Below are 14,185 nucleotides of genomic sequence, written 5' to 3'. Positions count from 1 at the left end.
TGAAATGTTTCAGAGAAACATACAATAATACAAATTTTCAATATTCAATGGGTAATACCCCAGTTCTTTAGGAGAAACCATCTTGTATTACCTATTTACTAAATCCGTATTGATAAGTTACTTACTTGGTAGTGTATCACCTAAAGGAGAATCACCCCACACTACCTGTAAGGCTGCTTTGAGTCTATCTACATGTCTTGATATTGTAAACATCTCATCCTGAAGGAAACATCTGCAATCTAAATTGCTACTTGGACAGAACAAAAAACTTTGAACATGCAAGTATAATGTTTGATCATTTGTTTATCTGAGTATCAATGACACGGGACAAAAATTCAAAGATATGTATCTTTTAGGATCACATAGAATATGTTATTAGTCCCCTACTGGTTGAAAACCAGTTTCGGGGACTATAGGAATGCACTTTTCCGTCATTCCGTCATTCTGTCATTCCGTCCGTCCGCAATTTCGTGTCCGGTCCATAACTCTGTCATCCATGAAGGGATTTTAATATTACTTGGCACAAATGTTCCCATGATGAGACGACGTGTCATGCGCAAAACCCGGACCCATAGCTCAAAGGTCAAGGTCACAATTGGAGGTCAAAGGTCAACAGGGCTGTTTTCCTGTCCGGTCCACAACTCTCCCATCCTTGAAGGGATTTTAGTATTACTTGGCACAAATGTTCCCCATGCTGAGATGATGTGTCGTGCGCAAATCCCGGACCCCTAGCTCAAAGGTCAAGGTCACAATTGGAGGTCAAAGGTCAACAGGGCTTTTTCCTGTCCGGTCCATAACTCTCCCATCCATGAAGAGATTTTAATATTACTTGGCACTAATGTTCCCCATGAGGAGACGACGTGTCGTGCGCAAAACCTGGACCCCTAGCTTAAAGGTCAAGGTCACAATTGGAGGTCAAAGGTCAACAAGGCTTTTTTCCTGTGCGGTCCATAACTCTCCCATCTATGAAGGGATTTTAATATTACTTGGCATAAATGTACCTCATAATAAGACGATGTGTCATGCACAACTTTCAGACCCCTAGCTCAAAGGTCAAGGTCCCACTTAGCAGTCAAATGTTAACATAGCATGAACAGGGTCTGTTTCGTGTCAGGTCCATAACTCTGTCATTCATTAAGGGATTTTAATATCACTTAGCACAAGTGTTCCCCATGATGAGACGACGTGTCATGCGCAAATCCCGGACCCCTAGCTCAAAGGTCAAGGTCACAATTGGGGGTCAAAGGTCAACAGAGTTTTTTTCCTGTCCTGTCCATAACTCTGCCATCCATGATGGGATTTTAATATTACTTGGCACAAATGTTTCCCATGATGAGACGACACCCAGTACCCTAGCTTAAAGGTCAAGGTCACACTTTGAGATCAAAGGTCAAGAGGATTTTTTTCCTGTCCGGTCTATAACTTTGTCATGCAAAGCAGGATTTAGATATCAGTTGGCACAAATATTCCCCTGGATGAGACAACATGTCATGCGCAAGAACCAGGTCCCTAGGGCTAAGGTCAAGGTCATATTTAGAGGTCAAAGATCAAATTCAAGAATGACTTTGTATGGAACATTTCTTCTTCATGCATGGAGGGATTTTGATGTAACTTGGACCAAATGTTCACCACCATGAGGCACCCTTGTTTTTAGAATTACGTCCCTTTGTTTTTACTATAAATAGATTTTAATGTAACTTTTTTATTACTGGCGGTAGAGAAAAATCGAGACCACTTTTCTGTGGTACAGCATGCATGTTACATCCAATTTTTAGGTGTATTTTGACCTATCTCTACCTGGTAAAGAGTTTCTTGTGGACTTATATTATTTTTATTTTTTTATTTTTTTGTTTTTTTGTTTTTTTAAAGATTAATTTCCCTTTGTTGTTACTATAAATAACTTACATGATAACATTTTTATAATCAGCCAAAAAAATTCAATATGAAAACAACTGTGGGTTTTTATATATGCACATTTTAATCCAAGTGTGTTGTTATAACATATTGTATATGTAGTACAATATTGTTTATACATCATTGACAGATATCAGTTCATTATGTTATACTGCAGTAGAGAAAATTAGGTGCCTTCCAGTAGGGGACTTTGTATTGCATGGCAATACTTCATTCACTTGTTAGGATATATATTGTACAACAGATCTAGATACAATGTTACAATATAAGGACCATACAACAGAGCATCAGAAAATTGGGCTCTACATTTGATACTTCCGTGAGCCACATTGTTATTAAAAATAAAAAAATAAAAACAGAAGAAAAAAATAACAGACAAAAACAATCAGTATATGTTATTATATGTTATATCATAAGGGTCATCATAGTGTATTTCAAATCCAGTGCAGTTATTAGGCGTCAGACAAAAACACATCTTTTTCCTAAGGTTTTTAATTTGTAAAGCAGTGTAAAATGTTTAGAAATGTTAAACAATTTTATCGGTAGCTGCAAGCATTGAAATATTAAACATAAAATTCACTGATTTGTACAAAAAAGAGCCCGCTAAGCTCTAAAGGAAGAGCGCAGATCTACGGAATAATAATATCTGTCATGTGTTTACGAATCGGATAGAAATATCCGTCCCGAGGGCACCTGCGCATTGGGCGGTAATGAGGCTTGCCGAATTACCGCCCATGCGCAGGTGGCCGAGGGATGGATATTTCCATCCGATTCGTAAACACATGACTGATATTTTTTCTTGCATATTGTATACATGTTAGCATTTTATTCTGACAGACTTTTTTCTTGCAGACCGTATTTTACAAAAGGTAGACATTTCTTTTTAGCACTCTTCCTTATAGTGGAGAATGAACACAAAGCGCGGGAAATTAACGTCCTTAAGCAGAAGTGACGTCATGATGTTTTGCGTTATGCGCAATAACAAAGTTCCACTTTAGTTTTGTCGTTTGTAGCGTAACGTTATGTTTTTATGGTAATCTAACGTATTTTGAATCGAGAAATATACGATAAGGAACGGAAAGAAACTATCAAGGTACCTGCTTTTTTCGTATTTTTACATAAATAATACTTTATCAGTGCCCGAACCACTAGTTGTCATTAACAGCACGAGAGCCATCTGGAATGGGGGGGTGCCAGATGGGTTTTGCCGGCATGGGTGAAATCACCGGAAACGCCAGTCCGGTGTGCAAGAATGTATAGTCGTGAGTTCGAGCTCCGGGAGAGGCGTGTGTTCTCCTAAACAATTCGATATAAGACTTTTGTGTCTGAAATCATTCGTTATCCACATCTGATTTAAGTATTTCCTTGCAGTAGAACACGTCGTTACCTAAATGAATACTGTTAAGAAAACGGCACTAAAGCCAACAACAAACAAACATCAGCTTAATTACATATATTCTCTAACAATTGATGTCACATCGCTGTTTTATTTCAAAGTACTAAGTTAACTGATTTAGGCATATGCCGTGTTCCTGTCGTGAGATATTTGATCCAAAATTTATCGGATGAGCATAAACTACAAAGAAATTAATCTACACGTCACATGCTCTTTAAAAACATTTTTAACATGTTTGACGTCGCGGGAGTGAAATAAAGCCATTAAATAAGTTTGATAATATAATAGTGTAATAAAGCTATGACGTCGACGTCGTTTAAAGTATCGGAGACGTTGGTCAAATTGACTTGTTTACAATAGTTAAAGAAAGTAGATTTTTTTATGTTTCGGCTGAAAAAAAAAGCTAACATGTGATAAAAAGAATATTACATTTGTGACTTTAACACGTTGAATAAAATTGATTAAATGCTCGGCAGAGCCTCACATTTTATTATTTATTCAACTATTTTAATAAATTCAGTATGAAAAGACACACATGTAATATCCTCTTTATATGATATGATTGCTATGTATTTTCAATTTATTACATAAATCAAGTACAAGTAAACATCAAAAGCATCCATATCAAGCTTGGTACAAGAGTACAACACATTCCATATGGACAATTTCAATTTTTATAGTAGATGCAATATATGTAATTTCATTGACGAAGAGTATCAAAAAATCACTCTGTGGTAAAATAACGCTGAAATGCCCTGTTATTAAATATACCATGTCACTACACCTAATCGATATGAATATGAAACAAACCTTGTAAATTTTACATGTGATGCCTCCACCTTCGTCGAACTGTGTACTGTTAAACCACAAAGTTTGTGTATCAGACATGAGCTTGCATTTGTAAGTCACTAACCCTGCCTGAAGAAGGAACAAACACTACATAAAATACATAGCTAGACATTTATATGAATGAAATAAGTAACAATATGTATATGCATAATATCATCCTTCGTACTACACAAGTGATGAGAAGGTAGCCTACAAAACAAATAACCGATGTTGATATACATGTATATTTCTTTTGGAATGGTTTAATCAGACAGAGAAAAACTGATGTCAAAACAATAGACCATTAAATCAACGAGATAACAGATAAGAGAGCTACGATGGAACCAGATCGCTTCTGTGAGATTCATAGTTAAAAACATATGGAAATCTATTTCTCCAGATAGCAGACGTATCATTTTGCAAATCAAATAAGGTGAACAACCTGAGTGAAAAAGTCGACAGAATCATTTTTAATTCACGCTATGTACATATAGGGACAACTAGCCACAAACAAACATTTCTAAATCCGATCTGCGATGTAGAAAGTGATACCGTTTGAAGATTTTTTCTAACTTTAGCTCTGATGTACCCTATATGCAGCCGAGCGTAAGCGCTTGCAAATCGTTAGAAAATGACCACCCAAGAGAACATCTAAGTTTCATCGAATTCCACTGAATTAGTTCATTAAAATATATCATCACATTGTTTGTAGAAAATACTGATAGACGGATGACGGCCGGGGAGTGATCAATATAGCTGACTTTGAAACTGTTGCTCTCTAGTCAGATGAAACAGAAGAAAAATAACATTTATTATACGAAGTTTAGGGTTGGTTAAAATGTGCTCTTGTGCAAAATGTATACTGTTGCATTACTATTACACTGAATTTTGTGGTTACGCAAACCACTTCCACATTTAAAGGCATTACAATGACCAGACGAATGTTTGACACATTTCTTGCAAGGTCGATCAAAAGATTGCGTAGTTATTCCCTTTTGACACACACAAATGTGTACAATGGCATTATTGGAACACGAGAGTTTCATTGGAATACTTCGAATCCACACTTTTAAAGGGATTTTTATTCTAATGAATTTTCATACAAATTAACAGATAATGTGCATGATGTGTTTTTTTTCTGAGATGAACAAAGGTGTGTGTACTCTTTACCTAATATATTTGTGGAGTGCCAAATGAAAATAAATATTTTAACCTCTCTCGAATTATTTGAACCTTTCTTTAAACAAGGAAGCATCAATCGAATTAAATCAACATTTAAATCTTTTTAATGCCAAGTGAAACAAGTTTTAACACCATATACCATATATCGCCATACGGGTATGAAAGAACAGGCAAGTTTCCCTTTTTATTGCTGAGCGCCAAGCACTTTAGCTACCGCCACTATTTTGCACCTTTTTGCAAGGTTTTAACCTAGGATAAATAGATTTTAATATCTCTGATTTCATTTTTTGCGCTCTGCAAGTGATTTGAACCTCTCTTCAATAACTTTAATGCCAGGTACAAAGGATATGAATTAATGTTTGCTTTGAATATGCTTAAGGAAGAAATAATTGAATTCATTAGAAGAAGCAGTTTATAGGTTTTGCTTTACTTTTAGTTTTGGCTTCCCATTACAGACACCAATTTTACCAATTTGAATACACCAGATGGTCAATGCCAGGAAGCTACAAAACAAATCTGGTGCAAATCAGACCCGCTGTTTTAGAGATGTTTAAAGGATATGTTGGTGCACGAAGTTGGACGTCGTACCGATAATCTATACAAAAAGCTCACTACGAACAACGTAGATATATTATTTTCGTTTCTTTCCACTCCTAGGTGCGCTAAGAAAAATATGTCAAAAAGATTTTAACTACATATGAATTAAGAGAACATAAATAAATCATATGATACATACGTCTTTTAAATTTAAGCCAGCGATATCAATTTCATAGTCTCTATCTCGAGAAATGTACACGGTACCATTATGGTCTGGCACCCTGCTGTCATCTGAGATCAGTGTATAGTTTGTGACTCGGGGACATTCACCTGCCTTTACTTCAACACCCTGAAATCAATATTTTCTTACATAATGCAACACACAGTGTTTGCTTAAGCCTTAAGCAACATTAATATATCCAGCCAATCCGACGAATATATGGAATTAAATGCCTAAGAGACACGTAACATTATTTCATAGTAAATAAAGTTTAAAAGTAAAACGAAAAATAAACAGGAGAACTCTAAGGCCCTGTATTGCTCAACTGACCTTACACCCCCGCCCCTCAGATAAATTAGTATTAAAAGCTACTCGCCCACAGTTTGGGTGAAATTTCTCAACATGTTCACTGCCACCAATGTTGGCATATAATGTATATATGAGACGGTTGCAACGGTTTACTACATTCCAAATAATAGTCTTGGTTATTTTTAAGAATCTTGCAAAAATCTTGTGTCAATAAATTTTGACCTTTAGTCACTTTCAGAGTACTCATCTTTAAAAGATTTTTTGAGAGAAATTATTTTTCGCCTAAAGTGTGTGGGGTAGTGCCTTTAACGTGGCCTAGAGTTCAAAGAGAAAAACATTTTGACAATGTTTTATGTAATTCAGGTGGATCATCATAGATGTTTTTCAATGATTTAACCAAGTGACACAGTGTACCTTAGGTACCCAAATTTTGAACTTTACCTAGATTTCATTCAGACAAGAATTCTGACAAAGATTTATGATAAAATTGAAAAAGTTGCCTTTGAAAAATTAACAAAGATGTTCTAACGATTTGACCTAATTACCCTATATTTCCAACGTGATCCAATTACAAATTTATACTAATTTATAACAGATAAACAGCCGACTAAGTCTTATGAAGATCAGGTAGAAAATGTGACCGTTTAAATGTTAACAAAGTAATTCTATGACTTGATCCAGTGACTTAGTATTTGACATAGATAATCCAATTTTGAACCTAACCTATATTCCATAGCGATAAAGATTCCGACAGCGTTTTATGAAGATCGAGTAGATTTTTTTTCTTCTAGAATTGTTTCTACGGTTTAACCTAGTGACCTATTAAAAGATCTCAGGTAAGAGAATATCGAACCTGACCCATCATTTCATAGAATAGTGACAAGCATTCTGAAAAGGGGAAAATGTGACCTCTGGAGTGTTAGCAAGGTTTTTCTATGATTTGTCCTAGTGACTTTGTTTAAGATCCAAGGTAACCCAGTTTTGAACTCGAACTTTATTTAATAGAGATAAAGATTTTGACATTATTTTTAAAAAGATCAAATGGAAAATGTGACCTCTATGTATTAAAGCGGTTTTTCTTTTAGACTTTTTCCAGTGACCTAGTTTTTTAGTGCAGGTAATCCAATTTGAAACTTATTATATATTTCATAGAGACATACATTCTGACAAAAATGTATGATAATCAAGTAGAAAATATAGCTTCTAAAGTGCTAACAAGTTTCTTCTAAAATTTGACCTAGTGACCTAGTCAAGTTCAATGGAAATAAGAGTTTTCTTTTTTTTGTGAAATCCTTGGTGACGGTGTGCCTGTCATGGCTATTTATAATTTCATGTATGCATTATGTTATTATGTTGTATTTACTATACATGTTGTTTTTAATTGTCCATATATGTGCACTCCTTAACCGAAATAAATCTATCTATCTATCTGACCTAGGTTAAGACCTTAGGTACAATAGTTACAAACTTGGCATAGTTTTCATTAATTTCATTAAGAAAGATATTCTGAAAAAGTTTTACGAAGATCAGAAAATGTGGCCACTAGAGCTTTAACAAGGTTTTTTCTATTAATTGACCTAGTGGCCTAGTTTTTTTACCCCAGATAACCAAGTCACGATCTCGCCAGAGATTTTACTGAGAGTAATATTCAGGCCAGATTTCATGTAGATTTGGAGTGTTAACAGTCAGATTGTTGACGACTTACGACACCAGACGAGGGACGCTGAACACAGAGTGCTAACAACACATCAGCCTGAGCATTTTGTGCTAATGTGGGCTAAAACGAAACGTAGATATAATAGTTGGTGTAACAAAAGTATTCTAAATAAACATGATAACGTAATAAAAAAGTAGATTTCTATTTAAAATAAAAACAAAAATATGTTGCTGTATCATTGATAGAATGAAATTAAAAGTTTACACTAGTGTTGCAGCTTTTGTCACTATCAATGCAGTGTGACTGGCTATTGTACTGACACCATTTACACTTCCAATTACTTTTTGTACAAAGACTTAACCTGTAATATAATAGAAACAAGGTATTAAATTATGATACCAGTCGTGAAGTCACGAGGCCAACAGTGTGTTTATATAGACTATAAAATACAATTTCTTTCAATTTACATTGAAAATGCACTAGTAACAGTCTTTTAACAAAGAAAGTGTTGTATTAGAAAAGAAATAAACCATTCATAATATATCAATGTTACTGCATTCGGTGATTGGCAAAGGTTTTTGTTTTACTATAGATTTTGCAATAAGAATTATTGTAAATCTACGGGAAGTCGTTCTGGACAAATCAATGACTGATATGTAGCAGTTGAAACATATATATGATGCCAGAACACAAATTGAGTATATATATAGCTTGGTTTGCTAGTTATTTCCTGGTCCTTTGGGATCATTGCGTCCTTTCAATGTATCTATGTAATAGAATTACCTTTGAGCTTTGCTAAGGACGTGGGGTGTTTCATATTTCATAACTTCTCAATCATAGATTCAATCAAACAAAGTCTGTTATTATTCTGCTTGACTCTTTTAAATGAGCCGCGCCATACGAAAACCAACATAGTGCATTTGCGACCAGCATGGATCCAGACCAGCGCAGTCTGGTCAGGATCAATGCTGTTCGTTAATGGTTTCTCTAATTGTAATAGGCTTTGAAGGCGAACAGCATGGATCCTGACTGCGCAGGCTGAACTGGATCCATGCTGGTCGCAAACGCACTATGTTGGTTTTCTTATGGTGCGGCTCAAATGATCTTCTTATAGATTTTATCAACAATACTGATTCCCTGAATTAAGTTATTTTCTCATGAATCTGCAAACAAATTTGTATTCAGACCTAAGCAAGTTCACATTTTATAATCCCTACAGCATAAACTATACGCTACTGTGTTAAGTATACTATATGATACATCGTAACAAAAAACAAAATAGATCATATTTTTACTCTGAATAGCTCTAATTTACCTGGTAATGGTCTTACATTTGTAGATGAGGAATTGTCCATAAAAGTCCTCACAAACAAAAGTTGCGTTCATGGTTCCTGAAATAAATATATTGACTTTTAGTTTATGTAGAAAGGTAAACGAAATTGTTGTTTTTTTTCTAAGAATCTAGCAAATATACACGATGAGGTCCTTAGGGACCAGACCCACGTATAGTAGAAGATACGGTCTGTTTGCGATTCTGTCCGACTGCTTTTAAATGCTAATGAAACGTTTTTGTAAATACATAGAGGATATTTGTTTGTTTCAGTGTAAGATCGAAATATATTTCACCGGGGAACACTATAATCAAAAATGTAAATTATGGTGTTCACGAGTGAACTATATTTCGACCTTACATTGAAACAAACAAATTTTCTTTTTATTTTATGTATTTTCAATGGTTTTAAACAAATTATATCCATTTTACCCGCGCAGCGTCACGTGCATCGCATCATGACGTCATGATAGCTAAGTAGAAAAACTGTCAAATAGTTCTATGCCGTTTCAAGATTTGTTTTAGATTTTATTACGATGGAACGTAAATCTTTATGATCCTGTAAGTATTTATATACATCTATATCTTTACTGAAGTATATTTTGCAAAGAAATTTACGATTATGTATAATTCATATTCATTCGCATTCACACCAGTAAAAATGTTTGAAGCAGTGAAAATATTAATTTTATTTCACTGATAAATTTCAGTATTTCACTTAAAAGCATAAATTAAATAAACTCTGATAAATACATAAAAAAAGGTGAAATCCTAGATATATTCAAAATTAAGATTTTACACTGCGTCTTCACAGAATACATATGATTATCCATAGTGTAATGGAGAGTACTATATTTCTTGCATGGAATTTCAACATTGTATTATTTTAAATATTATATCACGTTGATCAATGATTAAGTCTGTGAATCCCTCACTTTTTGTTGAATAATATTTAATTCTATTTTGCCATGTCCTTACTTCGGCAAAGTAATCTTTACAAAAACAATATTTACGAGACCGTATGATTATACGACAGTCGATGAAAATGAATATTATTTAATCACCGCTTATTTCATTTCATTAATGCTTAGTACAGCTTATATATCACCTTGTAAATTACCTTGTAAATTACTAAAATTTCATTATTTTACTGTAAGGTACTGCATAGTAACAAGAAAATCCCACTTGCTTTATGGCAATATCACAGATGAGCGTTTTTAAATCTACTGCATGTATGACTTTTAGTTAAACAGTGTTCATCTATTAATCACTTTATTATCTTATCTTATAAATGTTCAATAATTATTATATTATGTTGTCTTTAGATACGTGTATTTTTTTGCAGAGATAAACCTTACACATACTCTTTGAAATATGCGTACTTTTCCTTTTAGTTACGCAAAACAGCGCTGTAATATGCACCTGTTACTGGAATTTATGTATAGTTCCTCAACGGTCTGTATAAATGAGTTTATAAAGCATTATTGAGTACAATATATCGGTTTTTAAGCACCAACTCAAAGATTACAGTTACAACGGCGAAAGGAGGGTTGTTTAAAAAATAGTGTTACATGAAATTTTCAGTTTCATGAACATGGATGTTTATAGTTAAACTGTAGGTGCATATGACGGCATCTTAACACATTTTTTAATTAGTTATATCAGCAGTGAGGATGCGGAACGGGACGCGTAATATTGAACCAAAAAGAAGGATTAAATTGGAGGATGTATATGAAATTAATGCTAGTCCATATTTTGTCTTTTACCCCGATATTTTTCTTTTACCCCGACAGATTGGACAAAATTATTCCATTTAAAATACGCATTTACGGTGATACAGATGAATTCTAGCATTTGATTTGATTCTATGACACAATTCAAGTTGTCAAACAAAATCCTTTGTGTTATTTCGCATTATTATTTAGTTTTTATCAAAGAAAAAAATGGGCTCCAAGAACGGTTCATCTTCAATTTATTTAGCATACAAAAACATAAAACATGTTGAGTGGACTTCTTTGAACAAATCTGAGTGAAGACACGGTGTCAATCCTTAACGTATACCTCGTAGTGCAATTTACCATGCCCAATGGCACTGGAGCCTCGCAACTGAAACCGAGCTAGTTGTCAAGGAACACTGACCTGGTAATTTTGCTGTTGTTTCACAATAAATCTTCGGGACTGTGCCTTCACGGAACTTGCTATATCTATATTTATTAATATAACATGAATACATGGCCTAAAACGAAACGTAAACATCCAACTTCATAAAATAATGAAAACAATTGACAGATGTAAGCTGGAGTGGTCGCGTATACACAGATTATTTCGGTATATATCACGTTTTTTATCAAGGACATTGGTGGCAACACCCTCTTCCTGGTTTACATACTTAACTTGTCCGTGAGCTACAGCAACACGCAATTGATCCAAACAAAACTACAACAGTACCGGAGTCCTTTAAAGCTATTGCACTGGAGTTCTGAAAGCGTGATTAATAAATGGAACTGATAACAATGATATTTGATTAAATATATGATATCTGAGTGTGGCATATAAACTTATCATTTGCTTCAGACGCCATTTTGGTCGCTAGCTGTAATACTCCATAAAAATATTGCCCAATGATGACTGGATGTCATCAAACGGATTCAACTTCTTCACCATCAGGACAACGGAAAATAGTAAAAGCATTTTCTATCTACCCAAAAACAAGGTCCAGCAGTATAGCCAAAACAACTGAGGATAATGCAGACGACTTGGCTTCAAACAGTAAAGTAAGCATAGCTACATCGAATCAGACGACTAGGTGTCACAAAACGAAATAAGCATGACTGTCTCGAATCAAGAATATCGACCAAGTTCTATTCATCTCGAATTATGCAGCGATTCGAATGTGGAAATTTACAGCGACTCTAAGGTACATCAATGCTCTATTTGCGACAATAAATATATACTTCGTTCCAGCTTGAAATTATATTTAAAGGTCCATTTCGAAGGATTGCATTGTATATAAGAGAAAATATCATAATGTTTCGAGTCTAAACCAACATATAAAAGGACACCCATGCACATTTCATTGAACCGTTGGCGGTAAAACATTCAAAACGAAACAGGGATATGAACTCCTTGGTGTTTTATGTATTTTTGTGAGGTCTGTGGGAAAGCATACTACAATAAAAGTGATTGAGATTCACACACAACCGCTCATTTCGACATTTGACAGTTCAAATGTGAAAGGTGTAAAAAATATTAAGTCGAGGACAAATTTTGTTTAGCATGTATCTATACGTCTGTTATATTTGTAGAGAAAAGTTTGAGGCTCAACGATATCTTTCAGTTCAGGAATTAGCAGATAATTTCAAATGTCCGCAATGCGGAAAGATGTTCAAGCATCGGTCATATGAAAAAACGGACATCAAACGCATTAGAAGCTGAAATATGTGTCATGAACAGGACATTATCAAAAGTTTAATTAGTTAACAGTCGTTTCATTGAAGATCAGTGAATTCCTTATCTTTCAATGTACTGGCGAGATGAACCGAGGAAACTTTAATTATAATGTGTTGTATTTCTAAGACCCAGTTGGCATGTAATGAATAAGAAACTGCGTGCACATTTTAATCCTTGTATGTAAATATGTAAAAAGCTTAATCATACTACAGTTTCGATATCAGCAGTATATTTTTATCCGCAGTTACTGTCTGATATAATTAAATATGTGTTCAATCAATGAAAAACATTTCACATATTGATAATTTCATACTATTTGTTATTACCAAAGTACAAAGTAGGCAGTGGTTCACAGTTCGTGGATTATAAATATCTGTTATTTAAAGTTATTCGTTGATACCCAATCTTGTTGTAAGCAGTATTTTGCTTTCATCAAACTAATGATGATTGCGGATAGGTTAGCAACCACTTGCCACTTCATAAGGTTTCGAAATGTCATTTTGCTTCGTCTCTCGTTGTTTCTACTAGCTGCTCCGTGACAGGTCGAACACATAGTCTCTGAAAGTAAAGTACATCTACATTTATTTTACCTTTGTTTATGAATTAATCTAAAGGGAAATTAAAATGTAATGCTGACTGTTCCCAAAACACATATGAAATAACTGTTTAACCTAATCAGTTTTGGAGACCACAACTAAGCAGCATTTCTTATATTCTTCGGAATGATCTGTGTTTCTAATCACTAGCACTTGAAAATTTTTATTAATTTTGGTCTTTGTTTAAAGGTCGGCCCGGTCTCCGTTACCGCAAATCTAGCAGAAAAATGAACGCGTAACGGTGTCTTAAATCGATTTTTTTTATTAAATTAATTATAAAAACAAGCCGGGACAGGCATTTCGGTACAAACATTGAAAAATTAAAATTACATTGGGCTCCCGGCAAATGCCACCCGAGTTCGTGTTTAAATATTCACTTTTGATTATTTATTTTTTTGCGTAACGTACTTTGCATGTAACGTTATGGCACAAAAACAGTCAAAACTGTTTCCCGACCCTCCGTGAACCGTTTCATCTCTGACTCGGAAACAGTCAATAATGTCAAATTACGTTAAGTAATAATACTAACTGTGAAGGGAGATGCTCGAACTGAACACTATTCATACATAATAAAAGTACACATTTTGGTATACCTGCCGTTTTAAAAGATACCAGTACATACACTAGACAAGTAAACATGTATATCAAATATAAAATGTTCAGTTTAATTTACTTAAATGACGAACATGAGTTAAATCAACTATAAATTTCTGCACAATAGAAAGATTCCCCTCTCTGGTTGGAACCTCACATTCACCAAACAGTT

General features: G+C 34.4%; 1 protein-coding gene across 1 annotated transcript in view; it reads right to left on the bottom strand.

Annotated features, from left to right (window-relative positions):
- Positions 1–14,185, bottom strand: part of LOC123545601 (plexin A3-like) — a 264,006-nt gene that overhangs the window by 130,216 nt on the left and 119,605 nt on the right. The window contains exons 9-13 of the mRNA XM_053543563.1: positions 9,359–9,434; positions 8,308–8,404; positions 6,057–6,206; positions 4,121–4,228; positions 126–219 (exon numbers count right to left, since the gene is read on the bottom strand). Coding sequence (XP_053399538.1) covers positions 126–219; positions 4,121–4,228; positions 6,057–6,206; positions 8,308–8,404; positions 9,359–9,434 — 525 coding nt within the window. The remainder of the gene's footprint in view (positions 1–125; positions 220–4,120; positions 4,229–6,056; positions 6,207–8,307; positions 8,405–9,358; positions 9,435–14,185) is intronic.

This window comes from Mercenaria mercenaria, chromosome 5 (genome assembly GCF_021730395.1).
Source record: "Mercenaria mercenaria strain notata chromosome 5, MADL_Memer_1, whole genome shotgun sequence".
Lineage (NCBI taxonomy): Eukaryota > Metazoa > Mollusca > Bivalvia > Venerida > Veneridae > Mercenaria > Mercenaria mercenaria.
This window is presented reverse-complemented; position numbering and strand designations above follow the sequence as displayed.